Source organism: Solea senegalensis, linkage group LG11 (assembly GCF_019176455.1).
Source record: "Solea senegalensis isolate Sse05_10M linkage group LG11, IFAPA_SoseM_1, whole genome shotgun sequence".
Lineage (NCBI taxonomy): Eukaryota > Metazoa > Chordata > Actinopteri > Pleuronectiformes > Soleidae > Solea > Solea senegalensis.
Genome location: NC_058031.1, coordinates 2,816,764 through 2,836,130, shown reverse-complemented (window position 1 = coordinate 2,836,130; position 19,367 = coordinate 2,816,764). Strand labels below are relative to the sequence as shown.

The following is a 19,367-nucleotide window of genomic DNA, read 5'->3' as shown; positions in this document are numbered from 1 at the left end:
GTCCAGGGTGTACAACGCCTTTTGCTCTGTGTCAGCTGGGATTGGCACCAGCGCCCACACGACCCTCATGTGGAGGATAAAGCAGGACAAAATGAGTGAGAATTTGTTTATATCAGTAACATTCTCTCCCCACTACAAGTGGACTGATAATCTGTATTTGATAAGTATTTAGGGTATTTATTTAGTATTTCTGATTGCTGGTTCCATGTTGGACCCGGCTCTAGGTCTGTGAAATACCTGGATTCATGGAGCTCTAGTCTGTGGCCAACAAATCCCTTATCTTATCTGATGTGTCTCAGCTTCCTCTGACTCTGACACTATAGCTGAAATCCATATTGATGACATCACAGTGTTCAGTCTTCATCAGTCCGGTGTCGGGGAGTCTGTGTCCACTGCAGACCACCTGTTGTTCAGTCTGAGCTGCGTCTCTTGAATTCAGTGAAAGTCCAAATGTGGATAAGGGATTTGAGTGGATTCTTACTTAAAAAGCAGATTTGAAGCAGGATGTGGATGTGATCAAATGCTGTTTTTTTTTTTTTTATGTGATTTCTTTATCAGGCAATGAAGTCCAAGCTGAAGCCCGCTCAGGTCATTCAACCCCCGTCAAGTCTCTGAGAACTCACAATGAGCTGCACAAGGAACTGCTACTGACCCACAAGAAGTACAGAACAGTCACGCCCTCTTTTCAAATATGATTCTATTACAAACATGATTTACATCTTTGTAGGAAAACAAAAGAAGCATGTTAATATTTTTGTAAGCACCTCTAGTATTCTCTCTCTCTGTGTCATTTGCTTCTCAAGTATAGCTCTCATTAAGAATACATGACAGTCTCACAAACAAATGCAATCATACACCCTCTCTCCATGCTGCCGCAGTGCTTTAGTGCATGGGAACCTGAAGCAGAGTAAAGTGATATGTTCATAGATAGACGGACCTGGTTTGCCCCAGTGAAAGCACTGGATCTTTTGTGTTGCTTCGGTTAATCTGACCTCAAAGTTTACGGACTCCAATCCAGAGAAACATTATCACATCACTCAGTGCTTGAAGTAAGTGGGGGAGAAAAAAAACTAGTGCCAGTACTCCCATTATCCATATGACACATGTATGTGTGTCATTAAACACTAAATTATAAAAAATAATATAAGATACCACAACTTCTTTTTACTTAAATATTCAGACTATATTAAAATAACTAAAACCTACATTTTTGCCACCTTGTATATTTAGATTATTCAATATTTCCAACCAAGTGCATGTGAGAGTAACATTTACTGTGCGTCATTTCAATTCTAAGATTAACTGCTGCTTCTTCTTTGAGCCTAACAAATGCAAATAGACATTTATTCCCCCAACAGCAGTGTTTTCATTTTTATTATTTAGTTTAGGTTAACTGTCAATTCTAGAAACAGAATCTATTTCAATAACTTCATATAAAACAATATAAAATAAAAGCTCTAAACTCAATATGAAATTTAGATTTTATTTCTGACAATAAACAAATAATTTAAGATCAGGTTTGGTAAAGATTTGGTAAATCATCTGCCGGGCCGGGTACTAATGCTGGCGGGCCAGTTTTGGCCCATGGGCCACCAACTGCTGACCACTGATCGCCACAGCGAATCATCTGCCTCTTGTTTAACAATAAACGATTAAAACTCAGACAATAGAAACAAACGCTAGACTTTAAAACTGCTGGTACTTAAATAGTAAGATTTAAGCAAAAAGAAAAAAACAGCACTGACCCACTTCAAGCACTGACATCATTTAAAAACTGAATCTATGATAGAACATGGTTCATGTTTTCTTTCCATCCTCCATCAAAACAGCATGGACATGGTATAGCCATGTAATTAATATGTACCATAGACATACTTTAATATATTGCAACATTTCATTTTTGATGTCCAACTGAATCATCACATTTAAAAACAAAAAATACACCAAGACAAATGAAGCTGTTTCATACTCTGTTGACTCAGGGGTCTGGCACTGAGCAGCAGATCAGAACTTCAGCAGGTGCTGGAGAGGAGGAAGAGGGTGCAGAGTGACCAGGTGGACGAGGGACAGAGCAGGACTCCTCTGGAGGACGTGCTGCTGAGACGTCAGCAGAAACAACTGGAGGTTAGAGACAGTTTATTTATGTAAAGGTTAATGCTTTTAATCCATGACACTGAAAGAAAACATGATCCAAGGTTTTATGAATATTTAGTACCTAATGCTTTTCATGTTCTTCTTTCAGAAGGAGAAGAAACACGGAGAAAAAGAACAAGAGGAAGCTCAACTGATGGAGTTTGTCAGAGTGAGACAGAACCTCAGAAAGATCCACTCGGTGATCCAGAACAAGGCCGGGAACTTCTAGAATGCTACAGAGGAATGCAGTGCACCTTAAATGCATCATGAACTCTGGTTGAATTTGACATCCTCTGGTTCTACCCTGCAAAAGTAACAATGTATGATTAATGACTGTATAATGCATGATTTGTAAAACATGAAGATACACAATCGGCATGCTGATGGAGACAGTTTGCTTTTATATCTGTTCAAAGAAGCTGCAGCTCTGGGCGTCACAACATTCACTTTGTTTACACCGCCATGTTGGCAGGAAAAGGTTCTTTCAAGATGTCAGAGTTCACTGTGCTCTTTACGGCTCTGGAGGGGATTTTCATGGAAACTTAAAATACTCCAGAGAATGGTTAAATAAAATAATAAAATAATAAAAGCATGTAAAATAAATGAGACATTAAAGCTAGTAAGTGTTGGATTTGAGCACGTTTTATGGCAGTGATCCACCTCTGCTCTCTCTCGGGATCTTTGTGGATCCAGTACCTTTGCTTTTCCCTCACTGTTTTGGTATCACACGTCACAAAAGCTATCGACAATCTTCAATCTTCACAGCGCACAGAGAGACATGTTGCCTGATATAGAACGGGCGGTTTCCTGCCAAAATGGTGTTGTGTTGGCGGGATGTAGATAGCGTGACATCAGCGACCGGCGCTCAACAGCAGGTTGTGGAAACCAACATGGTCTTGGACTTGTAATTATTATCAAGCTTTTATTGTGTTTTCTATTAAAATGCTACATGTGTTATTGAACAATAGTTGTGTTATTATTTAAATATAGGTTCTTGGTGCATCTGCGTCTAAGGGGAAAAGTTTCACCCACAATTTGCAAGGTTGGTTTTGGAATGAAAAGAGAATATAAAGAAATTAATTGATCCAATTTACATAATTCCTAATCTGAAGGGAGCTGGAGCGGCCCAACACACACACACACACACACAGAGAACAAACTCCACACAGAAAATACACTTATGGGTGATAAGGTGTAGAAATCAATTTTAGTTTGTTGCTTTAGTGACCTTCTTGTTGTGAGGCAACAGTGTTAGTCATTACACCTCCGTGTGGGCATTATCAGCAGAGAAAACAAATAAGTAAATAAATATTATACTGTATACCAGCAACATATTAGCAAAATAATGTAAAGTACAAAGTAAAATGTGTGCTTGAGGTGGTTAAATGTAGTATATTTATTTACAGTATGTTAAACACTCACTGTTGCATGTATGTTACATACATACAAACACATGCACATGTTTTTACGTCACACAGTGTCCTGTAGCGCCTACCAGAGGTGGAGTGATGAATATTCATCTGTTAAATTGAGTGAAACAGTCTTGAATCGTGTTAATACTGCTGTTATGAGACAGATTCAGAATCCAGGTCACAGGTCTCCTTCCTAATCAGGAGCTATTGAGTTCACCTGTGATGTTGTTGCACAGCTGAGGGCAATCAGGCTGGCTGAGCTGGGAGGTTATAAAAGCCTGTCTTCAGTCTTCAGCGAGTCAACCTCACAACTCTCACCATTAAATTACTGTCTGTGTTTAGTAACTGTTTGACCACTAAATTGTGTTAACTCCTAGTGAATGACCTGTCTGGTGTTTTTGGGCTTTGGTGTTCTTGATTATCTGTCTGTGTACCAACCCCTTTTTTTGTTGAACAACAACTCTCCATGTTGTCCTGCATCTAATTGTTAGTTTCAGTATTAAATTAGTGTTAAAAATACACAATATGCACTAAACCTTGTTATTATTGCCAAGGTTCTCAGTGGAAAAATAGCCCAGCCAATCACATAACTGAAATAGTTTATGTCTTAATATAATTTTTAATTCAGCATTGATTTTGTTTGTGTGTGGTTGGCTTCATGGGAGACACAGTTCTCTTCCAATGAGACTTTGATGAACATTTATAAAGGTTAACTAACTCCATGGTGATGTCATGATTGGACTTTTGTAAATGTTAAATCTCAATATAGACGAAAGTAATAATAAATATTATTACTTTATTTGGCTGTGAACGTAGTGAAATAATATTATGGAAAAATACAGATATGGATTTATTTGTAACAGTTCTATGTAACCATGTGTTATCTTATCCTAACAATCCTGTTACATACACCTCCCTGCCAGGTGATGGCGGTAATGAGTCATTAGTAACTATGGTCGCCCCTCCCGTCGCCGGTAGTGTCCTGTCCTGTCCTGTCCTGTGTTTGTGTTTATTTGTCGGTCTGTGCTGTGATGTAGTGATGTCAGCTCAGGATTAACAAAAGGCACAAACAGGACAAACTTCAGAGGAAGATTAAGAAGAAGAATATGGCGGACGAAGCTCCTTTCCAGTTTTTACACAGCGAACTAATACAGTACATAACAAAGTCAGCAGAGAGCGGAGACACGGTGAGAGTCAGTCAGTCAGGAGGTGTTTACGTTTTACTGGCCTGTCATTCATTCATTCATTCATTCATTCATTCATTCATTACTTTCTTTAGGAGAATGCCAGGAACATCACCAAACTGGAGATCATGGGCTTTAGAGTCGGCCAAGGACTAATAGAGAGGTAGCTATGATGCTAACTGCTGCTAATGTTTGTTCCGACTGTCCACTTCACTGTGACCGGACATAAAATGGCCTCCTGCTTCTTATGTGAATGAAGTGTGTTTGAGTCATTTCAGTTTGGGTTCATGGTTCATTCTTAAATTCGTTCAAATTAAATCTCAATATCTGTCAGAAAAATGTAATACATAAGAATAAAGCTGATTTCTGAGAGAAAAAAATCCCATTATGCCACCCAATAGTCTGCCCAGTGTAAATGTACTGTCAATAAATCAAAAGCAATAAGATATAGTTTAATTTGCCATGGGTTTTGACAGATTTCATCCTTTTGTATTTCTTAAAAATGAAATTTCAAAATATTATGGTAGTGTCATAGCCCTTTGTTCTTGGATTTAATTTCTAATCATGGAAGAGACGTAACACCAAACTTATTACATTTGAAATGTTATGTAATTATGTCGATTCAATGTTGGGCTACAACTTCCTGTTAATTATGATTCCATTGTGGCAATAATCCTTTGATTTAAGTAACGTTTAGCTCCTGGTTTTTATTTATGCAGCACTTTTTCCCCCCATCCTTAGACTAACAAAAGACACAGTGCGGTTCAAAGACGAGCTGGACATCATGAAGTTCATCTGTAAAGACTTCTGGACGTGTGTGTTCAAGAAGCAAATCGACAACCTTCGCACAAATCACCAGGTAACACTGAACTCCTGTCATTCGTACAGTTGGCTGTCATTGTCCAGTCGTAGGTCGGCAGCTGCTCTCATGCTGGTGTTGTGCGTTTCAGGGCATCTACGTTCTTCAGGACAACAAGTTCCGATTGCTGAGTCAGCTGTCGGCTGGTAAACAGTATCTGGAACAAGCTCCAAAGGTATTCTTCACTAGACTCAGACTCTTGGGATTTGTTCTGGAAAGCTCTGTTTTAAAGGAGCTTAATAGCATTTTATCAAACAAGAGTCCAATGGGAAATAATATTGTTGCCTTTTATAACAATACAAAATACTCAGCTGTTAGGATATTGTCTAAATACATGGTTGACTGTGTATTTCGCAGTATCTGGCCTTCACCTGTGGTTTGGTGAGAGGAGCTCTGTCCAACCTGGGAGTGAAGAGTATAGTGACTGCTGAGGTGTCCGTCATGCCTGCGTGTAAGACAATATTACACAGTTGATGTTTTTAGCTGTATCTCTGTACTCTGTAACATTATCCATATATCTTCTAAAAGCTTGTGATTTTGATGAGCTACTGTATTTTTAATGAACATTCTAAAATGAAAAACAAGACTTCATTATTAATCATGAGGTCCTGGAATCACTGGAAAGATTCAGGCGCCCTCTTGTGGCACTTCAAAATAAATCCAGCATTTCCAAGTCATCAACATGACATTTTAATAACTTAACCCCGTTCTGATGATGGAAAATTCACTGCAATCAACTTAATGTGAGTGCTTTTTAATTGTGATGCGTGATAATATGATAATAATAATAATTATTATTATTATATGTTGTGACATGATCCATATCGAAGATGCAATGCTGGTTAATGTTTTTGGTGGCTTAACAAAAGATGTGTCTCTTCACATCCAAAATAATTCCACCTCCACAGACTGTGCTAGTAAAGGCAAATAGAAGAATATAGATAAACTTCAGCAGGAGTAGTATCGGAATGTGAAGCAGCCTGGACTGGTTTATCTTTTCCAGCCACTAGATGGGGCTGTTGATCAGAAGAGCAGAGTAATACCACTGACAGGAATGTTGTTCACTCATTATCACATGCACAATACCATTTATCAAAGCAGCTCAGTTACATTTTTAACATTATTCTTGTCTCTGTTTGTTGACCTTCAGGTTTCAACTTCAAAAAACAGTTCTCTGCACTTTCTTCATGAAACCTTGGTCATTATTTTAGGCTGGACCACAGAACGTGGCCTTAGTGCTCGAGTTCTTCCATGGATGCTACTGTAGAAGTAAAAGTACACTGAATAACCACCAGGGGGCAACTCAGCTGGTTGCAAAAAGAAGTCTATTTTGAACATGGGAAAATGAGTCTACTTCTCACATGATTTATTTATTGCCTGTTTGCATGAGGATTCAAAGCCAGTTTCGATTCTTATGGGTGACGTCACAACCAGTTGCCACTTGTCTCGGACTCTGTGTTGTGCACTAACACATGTTTATTTCTCTGTTTGTTTGTTTGTTTGTTTGTCTGCAGGTAAATTCCAGGTCATGATCCAGAAAATGTAGCGTCTTGCGAGGCCGTACCAACTGTTCACTCACTCGTGTTTTAGAGGAAAGAGCGTTTCCTGCTGGCAGACTGTCAGACTCTTCAAAATGCCTTGATGATTATTTCTGACTGAGATTGATTTTTTTTTATTATTATTTTTTAAATATATATATATATGTATATAAAGTCTACACATTTCTCACTAAGCAAATGTCACTTTGTGTCGTATTCAACTGATGGACAATGAACTACAGTATTTGGGGGAAAATGACTAATTGCAGCTTTTCTGACAGAGGACTTTGTTTTTAAATAATTATGCTTCAAATCAGTATCAGTATTCACTGAGTAGAAGATAAAACCTGATACCATGATAATATTCTCTGTACTCTAATGGATAACATTAAAAACATGAACTGCTTCCACCATGTGTGTAATCCATTTTTTAATTTGTACAAGTTGTATTTGAATGTCTTATCATGTTGTATGGCTTCTCGTTTAGTCAAGTAAAAATATTGTTTTCCTGTCAGATAACGTAAAAATGATTTTAATAGATTAATTTAACGATTTAAGATATGCTTTTCTTTTCTAAGCCACAAGTAATCTCCACTCAGAAGTGCAGATGCTGTGTTTACTGACCTGCTGTGAGAGCACACAGCTGTGCCAACAGAGCTGTTTCCATGGAAAGACAGAAAGACACACCTTCATGTAACATGCAAGTGAAAGTTGTTGAAGCTGTAGTGTGTTTAATTTTTTAAATATTCACAAATATCTACTACCGTCAAACCACAATCAAACACCAAGAACTGTCCATGAAAACCTTCAGAAGCAGATTATTCTGCTAATAAGAGACCTTGACGTGAAGTTGGGACTCCTATTTTAATCAGAATCGTGATTTTTGCTGTCTGCGAACGTGATTATCTGTGGGCCAAACACAATGTGGCTGCTGCTGTTCCTGCACCATGCAGCTCCAAGATTCCTGGATAAGTCTAGACAAGTGACACCACATTCACAAAAGGTACTCAGTCCTTGAGGGGTGGAGTGGCGCAGTGGTTAAGACCAGTACCATGTGTGCGAAAGACATCATGGTCGCAATGGTTGCAATGGTCGCAAGTTCGACCCCTGGAGTGAAAGGGTTAGTGAGAACAAAGTGCTGATTATTGATGACATGTTAAGTTGAAAGCCACACACCAGACACTTAAAAGGTAAGCTGGCCAGGAGTGTGTCCATACTTTGGAGGGCACAAAAACTACTAAACCAGAAGGCACTATACTTGTTGTACTGCACACTAGTCTCTCCACACCTGTAATACTGTACAGAGGTCTGGAGACACACTTACAAAACCACTACTTATCCCCTGTTTATACTCCAAAAAAGAGCCTTGAGAATCCTACACTATGCCAGTTACAGAGAACATACAAATCAACTATTTATCAAATCAAGAATACTCAAATTATATGACTTAATAAAATACCGCACAGTGCAGATGATTTACAGGGCTGCCAACAAAAGCCTCCCTCACAATCTACAGATATTATTCCTGACCAGAGGGGAGGGACACAATCTAAGAGGGAACATGATGTTCAGGCAGAGAAGGGTAAGAACTACATTAAAATCCTTTACCGTATCGGTCACGGGGGGTCAGACAGTGGAATAATCTGCAAAACTGAGTGTATTTAAAAAGAAGTATGTAGATATGAGTATTAATCGATACAGAATGACCCAGGAGGAAAGTATGGTGAAGGTCAGAGACAGAAATCTGTAGACACCGTGTGGAGACGGCAGTGGAAGCAAATGTAACCCAAACAACAGCTGACATTGAGAAGCACAAATGTCAACACATGAGAAGTACTCGGCTGCCCCTGTGAATCCAGTCACTACGGAGAATCCATTCATCCAAGATGGAACTGCTAAGCTGGTCACTGAATGCGACCGACAGAGTGTTCTCAACGAGAAGTGCAGGTTCTGGTGAGCCCAGTTGCCCAGATGGGACCTTCATGGCTGGCTACATTCGGGACGGATGGGATAAGTGGAGAGTCGTGTGCCTTGCCGCACTGGATGTAGAGGATGTGGAGGATGTGTACATATTCACATTCATGACAATTGGAATGCTCTCCTTGGGATGTGGTATGTTCCTGCAATATCGGAAACTGAGAAAGATGGGCACTGAGCTGATTAATGCGAAGGTGGAAAGTGCAGTAGCTCAGAGGGCCATGGTTGGGCTGCGCTCCGACGTCTCCGCGACCCTCCAGCACGTGAAAAGAATGGAGAAGAGAAGCGAATGCTACAGATGAGATGGACGACTAAAGGGAAAAAAAACAAAAACGAAACAGGCTCTCACACCATCCAAGATAATAGTTGACCTGATGAATTGACCTCTATTGATTGGATATTAAGGACACATGTACAGACACACATGGAGTCTGATTGACTGTCTAGAGCTAGACTACATCTCTGAGCGCAACCTGATGCTGAAACATGTTTTGTCAAAATGTCATAAGAAAAAGAAAAATGATGTATTCTGTGGATAATGGGGGCGGGACTAGATAAGCTTTGCTTCTCCCAGTTATGTGTATTGTGTGAACTACACTAAGATGATGTGTGATGATGAGTGATCTAACTGTCATGACCGAAATAAACATAAATAAATAAAAATAAATAATTTTCCTCAGTACTTGTTACTTTGTTTTTGAACAGATGGGATTGAATTGTTTAGTTGCCTTTATTGTGTAAAGCCCTTTGTGTTTCATTGTATAAAACATGTTCCCAGAGATGTGTACACAACACCAACATGGACATAAAACAACCAATTGTTTTGTTCATGTTTTTTCCACAGTGCTAGAATAACAGTGTAATTTTTATGGATCATCATAAACAGTTTATCATTAACTACCCTACAAGCAACACTCCTCCATAAATACCCTGCAGCTGAGAGGAGCGCGACATATTCACAACACAATCACAGAGAGAGCAGCAGGATGAGGACGGTCGTGTGTTTGTCGCTCTTCTTCATAGTGTGCTGGCAGCTGTCCACGGCTGTGACTGTCAAGGTAAGTCAAGGTTGAGCTGCAGAGAAAAGTCCTGTCCGAGTCTGTGGTTTCAAAATAATGCAGACGATGCCTGATGCACAAATACAAAGTGGCATGAAAGTATAACGTTGTCATCATCTCTTGCAGGAGGGAGACTTTCACTTCTCTCTAGAGTCGGTGAAGGCTCTCGGGGCTTTGGTGACTGCAGATGACGCATCAGTAAAACACGAGCTCCAGCTACTGGAGGCCAAAGCAGCAGCAGTATGTTCTCACCCTGATTTACCTGAAGACTTCAAACCTCTGTGTCTGAGGAAAGATGCCGGAGCATCTCTGGTCAGGCTGGGTAAGACAGTTTTTCCATTATGCACACCGAGCGTGGAGAAAGCTGCAAAGGGAACTTCTTTCAGCCACATTCATATCGACTTATGTATTACATTTTTTGTCAGTTATATCTGATAGTGATCTGATAGTGATCTGATCTGTGCGCGTGCTCAGATCACTACAAAGTCTAAAGGTCAAACATAAGAGCAGTTACAGGTAAATCTGAATATTATGTTTGGATTCATTAAAAGATAGGGTTCACACATACTGTAGAGTTACTTGGATTATGTTAAGTATTTATTTTTAATTATCCTGTTTTCCATTAGCATTACAAATAAGATTTTCCAAACATCTGTCTGTACTGCAGCTCTATGTGGAGTAAAACTATGAGGTCATGTGTAATGATTGCTGATTTTATGATTATGAAACAGTGATATGCGTAGCTTTTATTCATTTATTGTGATGAATGAAAAGTCCAAAAACAAATGTTACCATGGGGAGAATAAAATGCATCGCGTTGCGTCGTCTAGTTTCCAGAGAATGAAATTCTAACATTGATCTTGGTGTTTTTCAGTGTTGTTGGCCGCTCACTCTGATGACTGTGAGATCTGTAAGTTTGTCGCCTGCACTGGCTGCTGAACACAAAACCTGCGTTGTGTTTTCATCTTAAGTGAACGTTACTTTATTTTCTCTTGTCTCTAATTCAAATTATTATTTGTACTGAAGGGAAAAACACTGACATGTACTTGATCATGTGCTTATTGATTGTTCTATACTGGTTAGAATTTGGTCATAAACTGTGAAGTTTAGTTTGCAGTTTTAGCGAGTGCTAAAGTGAATATATATAATCAGTTTCATTGGCTGTGAAGTTCCATTAATCATGCAAATCTTGAATAAAAAAAGAAAAAAAGCACCTTTGATTTCCCTTTTTTAATTAGAGAAATGGCTTTCCAGCTTCATCACCAACATCAAGTGACTGTAAATCCATATTTCTTATCATAACAACAAAGTTTTGGACATGTAACCAAAATTATTGAGGGCCCTCTGCATCTCTTCATTCTGTGCCATTTCCTGTTTTATTTTGAAATCCAATATTCCTCTCTCATTACACATCTAGTTTCTTCCTGTCATGCTTCCACACCCACCAGTTTAATTACATGTCCCGCCTTCATTACTCTCACCTGTGTTTAATTAGCCACACCTGCAGTATTTCGTCTTCCCTCACCAGTAAGTCTGTGACAGTTTGTCTCTTCATTAATGTTCATTTTCCAGTCTTTTTCCCTGTTTATCTCAAGTGTGTGACCTTTGTTGTTGTGTTGTTGTTCACTCCGAGTTATTTTGCTTATTCTGAGTCACACTAGGGTCAGTTTGGTGCAGTGTGTGTAAGACTTAGCAACATTTATTGGTGAAGTTGGATGTTGCAGCTGAATATCTGTCATCTCACCCTTCCCTTCCAAACATGGAGACAAAAGCATAGTCTTCAGTTATCATTACAACTGAAAAAAGTTTTAGTTTGTCCATAAAAAACATAGTGAGCCAACACGGTGGCTTCTGTAGAGGAAAATCATGTTCCTTAAGTAAATTATAAAGAGTTAATTCTGTGGCAATGAAAACAACAATTCATACACTCAGTCCATCAACAACAAAACTTTATTTTACAAATTCAGATGCATACATTGTTTTTTTTATGTGTACATAGAGCGTGATGTACAGCTGCAGGTTGTGGATTTATACATGAACTAATTTTACAAAATCAAAAGTATTAATGACTCGTCATACGTCTCCATATCACACTGTAGGCACTTAAAGAGAAATACAGCCACACTGGCCATTAACCAAACACACATCTTTAGCAAAGAATCATACAACAGTGGGTCAGTTCACACTGTTTGTGCTTCTTTTATTAAATATAGACAAGAATAAATTGGAACGATTGTATTAGAAGTAAATATTCTGCTTTTTCAGCAATGACATAAAAGGTCATCATGATAAACTGTTTCAAATCAGTCAGTATTGATAATTATGATGGTTCATGTCAGATAATTAAAGAAGAAAACATTACATTGTGGTTTATAATAAAGTTTTATGGGTAGAAAAACAACACACATTCGGAGATATTTCACACAACTGTGTAAAAACATAAAGAGTAATTGCATGTCTTACTCCTGTGTCATGAACCATTTTGAAATAGTGGAGCTGAATTCCTGTCACTGTGAAATAAAGAAGGGTCTTCCAGCGATCCTCGTCACGGTGTAAGTGTTGAGTCCTGGGGAATCGAACCCCGGCGACACACCCTTCTTGGTGAAGACATGAAAGTTAAACAGCTGACCGTCCTGTATGTCCAGGGACACGGAGGCGCTGTTAAACTTGAGTTTGCAGGGATACGGGCTCTCAAACACCAGCCTGAACACCCGCTCCTGCAGGTAATCCAGACGAATAGTCCGGTACTTGGCCGGCACAGTTGTGTCCAGCTGTGGTCCAAACTGCTGCATGATGAGAACTCCATCTGAGTCCGCCTTAATCTCATAGAAAGTCATGTTCCGATAAGTGAAAAAGCCGACATATGGAGTCGGGTCAGGTGGTGGTCTCACAGTTTTTCGAGCGTCCCTGAAAGCACTCTGCACCGCGGGGATGAGATAACTGTAGGCCCGGTTCACAAGGTCCTGGTCGCCGGGACGAACCCCAGCCATCAGGACGACTAGTCCCAGTTTAAGTCGTGGTACTAAAGAGAGAGTGGCAGCATAACCGTCCAGGTCACCGTCCTTCCTCACCACGTCATAACCAAACTGCTCATTGATTTCCCACGGTGTGCCAGTGGAGTTGGCAAAGTAGCCGTCATGGCAGCGCAACACCGGGGTCAACATAGTGTTCAGCGTGTCCTTGCGCAGCACGAGTCCTCCAGACACACCCAGGAGAGCCATCATGAGCTTGGCCATGTCCGCCGTTGTGGAATACATCTGTCCGGCGGGTCGGTACCAGCCGAGGTCGTAGAGCGGAGCCAGCTGGCCGTTGCTGTACACGCCCACTGCCATCTTCTTCTGAATGCGCGGGGTCAAGTTGAACCCAGTGTCCTCCATGTTGAGCTTCACCAGAATGTTGTCCGACACCCAGCTCTCAAAGTCTGACCCCGCCACTTTCCGGGCCAGGACGTTGGCCAGCAGGGAAAAAGCAACGTTGCTGTAGTGGCATCTGACGGAAAAGAGACAGTAATGTCACACATGCTCAGTTTCCTGGATGCAAATCATCACACCAAGGGAGCTTTCACTTTTCCAAGCCCCATCTTATATTTCCCATCTCCTTGTACCTTACTCCCCAACATGTTCCCTGAGGTCCCCCCCATACCCGTTACCAACTGTAGTAACAAAAGCACATGCAGTTTATGGCATCAGAGTTAAAAATACTATAGTGACACAGGAAGTCTTACCTGGTGCCTGGATCTGCCACAAGAACCTCATCCTTTAACAAATTAAGAGCTGACTCTGTGTCTCCACTCCAAAGGAGATTAGTTGACCTTAATCTTCTGGGTAAACCTGTAAAAATATTAAAGAAACTTAGAGAAACACTTAAGTGGAACGCTGGACTTTCTGTCATAAACTCATTTACACTCCATCTCTGACGTGACATGATGACCATTATTCTACCTGATGTAAAACGGATTTGCACACTTTTCAAACGGTTTATAGGCGAGTTTGCTTGATTGGTTGATCTTTATTGACACCCACAGGAACTTTGGGTTGGTGCATCAACAGCAAAACAGCAGAAAAGGGTGTTTACCTGAACATTTTCTGACATTTGATGAACCAAACAAATACTCGATTATTCGAGAAAGTAATCAATTCTGAAAAACAGTTGCAGCCGCGATCATGTCATATTTGTGAGGTTTTTTTTTTATGGCGCCAGATTATGTGCAGAATAGAATCAATTCTTTGAAAAAAAATATGTATGTATCAAAGAAAAGGGTCTTTACTTTTTATGTGTGTTTTTACTTCAGATGTCTGAAGTAAAATCTGTTATCTCTGTCGTCAAATACTCAACTGACTGTTGTCCTCTCAGTAAAAGCAAGTTCAAAATCTCTTCCTCAGTAATTATATCAGCATCAGCATCAAAGCAACTCATGATCAAAACAAATATGAAGACAAATAAAGGAGCTGACGAACTTATCAGATGATGTCATGTGAACTGGCAACTAAAGGAACCAGGTGGAGGTGTCGCCCAGTCACAATCACCTAGAGTGTTAAGTGCAGGCTTTAGTGTCACCTGATTTCCACCTGAATGTGGAAAAGCTTGTGTCGTGAAACAGATTCTCCGCTCACAGGGTTTCCCCCTCCGTTAATCCTCGCTGATTATCTCTATCTGTGGACGCGGCTCAGTGTAATTATAGCTCCTGTTTCTGCTCATGTGAGCTCAGGTTTGGTGACAGAGATTTGGCCTGAACGCGAGTAACATGGAGTATTTCTGACCACAGTGCTTCCCCTCACACACACACACACTTAAATCTAAATATAACCAATGTTACAGCTTTTCATTGAAAGAAGATTTGAAATATAGTACTACTGTTATATAGCTTCACTGTTTGCACCCACAGTCACCAGGAACCGGCCTGAGACACCAACACTCTCCCTTGTCAAAGTGTTGATTTTTGCCTCTAAATAAAACTGTTCACCTGTATAAGTCACTGCTTCATCGCGTTGTTAGGCAGCCTTTTCTGACTGGACACTAAAATGTGTGTTGCTTTTGCTTCCACACCAAAGTTAAGTGGAGAAAACAGCCAGTTTCCATCACACCACTGTGGGATTGTTCATTCATTTTTGCATTTTTTGGGCAGAATGATTCTGTACCAACAAAAATAAGCATCTTTGCGGACATTATTAGAAGAATAGGAAGATTAGGCCATAATAATATCTGACATATCTCAAGTTATTTAAGAATATTTATAGGATAAATCACAGAAGGTCAAATCTGTGAATATCTTTCAAACATAAAACAAAGTACATTATACATACATTATTATTATTATTAGTATTGTTCATATGTATAGCTTCTAAAAGATGGATTGAGAAGCAGACATAATCCCTGTGTATAGTGAGGTTACCAGAGAGCTGACTGGCCATCCTGCGCAGACTGAGTCCTGGAGAGCGGACGCCGGGGTCCCTGAGTGACCCTCCACTTTTCCCCAGTGGGTTCTTGATGGTGAAATTGTCTGCGTACTTCTCCAGAGGGTCGTCCAGAGAGTCCACCAGGCCGTCCTCCCACAGCTTGTACAGCATCAGTGTGGGGAAGATTTTCGAGAGGCTTGCAATTCTGAAATCACAGCGATGATTAAAGCTCTTCATTTAGTCAATGGTTTTCAATCACAGGTCCTATATTTGTCTTCATATAATATCGGTCTAATCCCAACCCTTACCCTCTAATTCTAAATCTATAAGCCTCAAATCAAATACAACATCCAACAGGAGGAATTAAATCATGTTTATTATTCAGATTATGTTATGGAGAAGCTTTCAGATGTGGATAATTCTTCCCTTTTTTTTTTTTTTATCATTTCGCTCTTCTATGAATGTCACCTGTACACCGTGTACTCGTTGGGTACAGACGAGGAGGAGTCACTCGTGTTGGTCTTCCCAAAGTTTCCGTTCCACAGAACGGAGTCGTTCAACACGATGAGAGCTGATATGGCAGGCAGCTTGGTGCTGTGGACGCTCATCTTCAGGAGTAAATCGATCTGCGAGAGGGGGAAACACTGTGAGTTACACTGTGTCCAGAGTTCGTTAAGAAGTAAACAAGTACAATAAGAGAGATATTCACCCTCTCTAAGGCCACCCTCAGTGATGTGATGGGATGTTTCAGCGGCACAGGCTCAGGGAAGCGAGGGCACATCTCCTCCACTGTGGCTTGTTTTTCAACCACCACTGTGGAAAATATTGTTCCTTCATGTGCAGTGTTGTAATATAACAACGACCAAATACTTTGTTACTGTACTTAATTACAAACTTCACATATTTGTACTTTACTTTTTCCTCTAACTATCTTGCCAAATAGAATCAGAAGAAAAGTTGGTAATGGTCTGTATTTATATACCCATTGTATATATTCATCCATTCACACCCTTTAACATGGGGTTAAGTGTCTTGCTCAAGGACACATATAGACTAACAGGGCCAGGAATTAAACCCACAACCTTCCAGTTGAAAGACAACTCGTCCTACCACTGAGCCACCATGGCTCAGTCCTAACTCTTTTTTTTTAATACTTTTACTTCTAAAACTTAAGTACATTTTATATCAGAAAATGACCTTTGATACTTAAGTACAGTAAATGTCATGTACTTTGAGACTTTTACTTAATTAATATTATAAACGGTGACTCATTTTCTGGTAACATACTTGTACTTTTACTCAAGTATCCCTTGAAGGTACTTTACACAAGACTGGCTTTGTGTCGTGGTCACACAGACACACTTTGTTAAATGTGTCCAAACTCAAAATAAATGTTTAAATTAAACGTTTCAGGATTGTATTTGTCGTCAATCCTACAATCAGATTTGAAAGTAAATTACAAATCAAGTAGCAGGTGGAAATACATTTGCTGAATGTTTTCTAGCCTTTTACTGGAAATTTATTAAATAACCCTTATTACTTATTAAATAATAAAAATGCTTGGTTCGACTTTTCAAAATAAAGCAAAATGGTGAAATAGAGTCAGAAATGTTGTTTTCTATTTTGGTCAGATAGTCTGTCATCTTTAGAAAGTGCATACCTCTATGAAAGGTTTGACACACACTGATCTGATCTGTCGTTGAGCGGTAGAGCGGGTCACCTGAAGGTCAGGGGTTTGATCCCCAGCAAAACTGTAGTGAAGAGTATTCCTCAAGACTAGAAAAGTGCAATATAAAAATAATTTACCATCTGATAAATATTATTAAGCCCATGCCACTGAGCCACAAAATACAACGTTTGTATAGCACAAATGTTTTATCTTTCTTTCAGTAGTAATTAATAAAGTTAAAAATAAAGATACAACACTAACCATAAAACAATAACGGCTGTAAATACGTCGCCCTGCTTTAATGTTCCAGCTGCACAAAGTCATAAAACGGAGTTATTTATTATGTGACTTATTATTTCAGGTACAGCACGTGTTGACAGTCGTACAGGACACTCTATGGACACTCTGTGTCCCACAAAGCAGGAACAGATGAAGGCTGTGACTGTTGCTGCTCAGGAGGAAGCCTCTTGTCTGTCAACAGGATTTAAACTCTGCTAATCCCAACGCTACTATTTCCAGTTTTGTGTAATCCTGCCGCGGCTTCTACAAATGAGCGGTTAACACCAAAGTGGCTAAGAAAGGCTCACACACTCTGTGTGATAGCTGAGTAAACTTTACCTGTCTTCAGCTTTGGCATCCTGTACTGCCATATGAAACAGCAGGTCATGACCACAGAGAGCAGGAAGAAGACAACCATGCCAAGCATGGTCCATTTCACCTTCATCTTGCTCGGCGGTTGTCGTGGGCAACCTGGAAAACACAGACAATGAACATGAAGCAACATTTATCTCACTCGTACACATTTTAAGAAAATAAATCAAAACAAACCTCTTATATTTGTCTCATTCTTCATTCACCAGATAGAAAAAAAAAAATCCACATATTCCTTCCTCCTCCAGGGAAAAGCAGCATGACGGCATCTCCACTGCTGCTGAGCAGTCACTGACCACCACCACCACCTACATGCACTTAATCCCGACTGTGATCCCTGACTCTATTCCCACTCCACCGTGACATCATAATCTGCAGCCACAGAGCCAAATGTATAAGGAGGACTGTGGGATGTAAAACCTGCTCAGTATGCTCATCCTCGGCAATCAAATCATCTCACGTCCTCTGAGGTTAATTCTCAGCATCATCCTCATCCATTTCATTGCATGAATAATCTTCATCACTGTATCAAGCGACAGTTCAGGGTTAAAGTGTCACGGGCCTCATGGTGGTCTGCAGAGATGAGTGCCGCAGAACTGACGTTTTAAAACCAGACTCTTTCATACAGTGTGTACACACAACGTTAAAATGCGTATTTCAAATAGAAAATAGATATTATTTTGTTATCTGTGTTTTACTGAGATGATGAAATTAACTATCATATTTTGTATCAAGATACTTTCATGTCATGTTTTTTTGGTATTTTTAAAATATTGGAACACAAAATGAAGGGTTGCACTGTAAGGTGGTTGGTGTTCTGTTGTTGTAGAACCTGGGTCATTTAACAGTGTCCAATTAACCAACTAACGATGACAAATGGGGTTTGGGTTCCCCAGCCCTTCACCTGGAGGGAATTTGGACTGGCAACCGTCCAGTTACAAGCCCAATTCCCTTCTACTGTGACCCCCATATTTCTCCAAAAGGTATTTTTTAGTATTAGAAAATACAAAAACACAGTATTTTGGTTGCTGTATTTTGAACTGTATTTTCATACATTTATTAGTTGGGTATTTTATTTTAAATTACATTGTTTTTTACATGTATTTTTGCCCAAGCATGCGTACATCCTAGGCAGTTCACATATATTTTCTTTTCGTTCACATATATTTTCTTGCAACTGTATGTGCTGATGTATTTAGCCAAATGACCAAAGTTCCACAGGTCATACTCCACTGTCTGTGACTCACACTTACTACCGCTGGTGTATTTGGATGTAGTGAGCACTTTGACCAGTAGAGGGAGCTGTTGACTTCAAATAAACACAGCCTCGTCACATCCATCTCTCTCTCTCTCTCTCTAGCCATGTTAATGTATTATACATACATTTAATGTATAAATATATGCTTTTAATGCATAAATGTACACATGTTTAACCATACCTGTGTGTGTGTGTGACACAGAGATAGGTAACATCTTAGTAAAAAATAAGT

The 19,367-nt window shown here is 39.8% G+C and overlaps 4 protein-coding genes across 4 annotated transcripts; 3 read left to right on the top strand and 1 right to left on the bottom strand.

Annotated features, from left to right (window-relative positions):
* The first annotated feature begins 205 nt into the window (after positions 1 to 205).
* Positions 206 to 3,083, top strand: si:ch211-218o21.4 (actin-associated protein FAM107A). The gene is made up of 4 exons (XM_044037517.1): positions 206 to 224; positions 559 to 661; positions 1,983 to 2,124; positions 2,243 to 3,083. Exons 1-4 carry the CDS (start codon positions 206 to 208, stop codon positions 2,360 to 2,362), a joined length of 384 nt encoding a protein of 127 aa, XP_043893452.1. The 3' UTR covers positions 2,363 to 3,083.
* A 1,436-nt stretch (positions 3,084 to 4,519) lies between these two features.
* LOC122776744 (trafficking protein particle complex subunit 6b) lies at positions 4,520 to 7,532 on the top strand. Its single transcript, XM_044037422.1, has 6 exons — positions 4,520 to 4,732; positions 4,825 to 4,892; positions 5,471 to 5,588; positions 5,680 to 5,763; positions 5,946 to 6,039; positions 7,103 to 7,532. Exons 1-6 carry the CDS (start codon positions 4,652 to 4,654, stop codon positions 7,132 to 7,134), a joined length of 477 nt encoding a protein of 158 aa, XP_043893357.1. The 5' UTR covers positions 4,520 to 4,651; the 3' UTR covers positions 7,135 to 7,532.
* A 2,507-nt stretch (positions 7,533 to 10,039) lies between these two features.
* On the top strand, positions 10,040 to 11,374 carry LOC122777847 (guanylin-like). The gene is made up of 3 exons (XM_044039338.1): positions 10,040 to 10,161; positions 10,288 to 10,483; positions 11,036 to 11,374. The coding sequence occupies exons 1-3, from the start codon at positions 10,090 to 10,092 to the stop codon at positions 11,098 to 11,100; spliced, it is 333 nt and encodes a 110-aa protein (XP_043895273.1). The 5' UTR covers positions 10,040 to 10,089; the 3' UTR covers positions 11,101 to 11,374.
* Positions 11,375 to 12,478: 1,104 nt separating this feature from the next.
* LOC122777846 (putative beta-lactamase-like 1) lies at positions 12,479 to 18,190 on the bottom strand. Its single transcript, XM_044039337.1, has 7 exons — positions 18,055 to 18,190; positions 17,845 to 17,976; positions 16,267 to 16,370; positions 16,026 to 16,183; positions 15,554 to 15,762; positions 13,886 to 13,991; positions 12,479 to 13,650 (listed from the first exon to the last, which is right to left on the bottom strand). The coding sequence occupies exons 1-7, from the start codon at positions 18,077 to 18,079 to the stop codon at positions 12,669 to 12,671; spliced, it is 1,716 nt and encodes a 571-aa protein (XP_043895272.1). The 5' UTR covers positions 18,080 to 18,190; the 3' UTR covers positions 12,479 to 12,668.
* Positions 18,191 to 19,367: the final 1,177 nt, after the last annotated feature.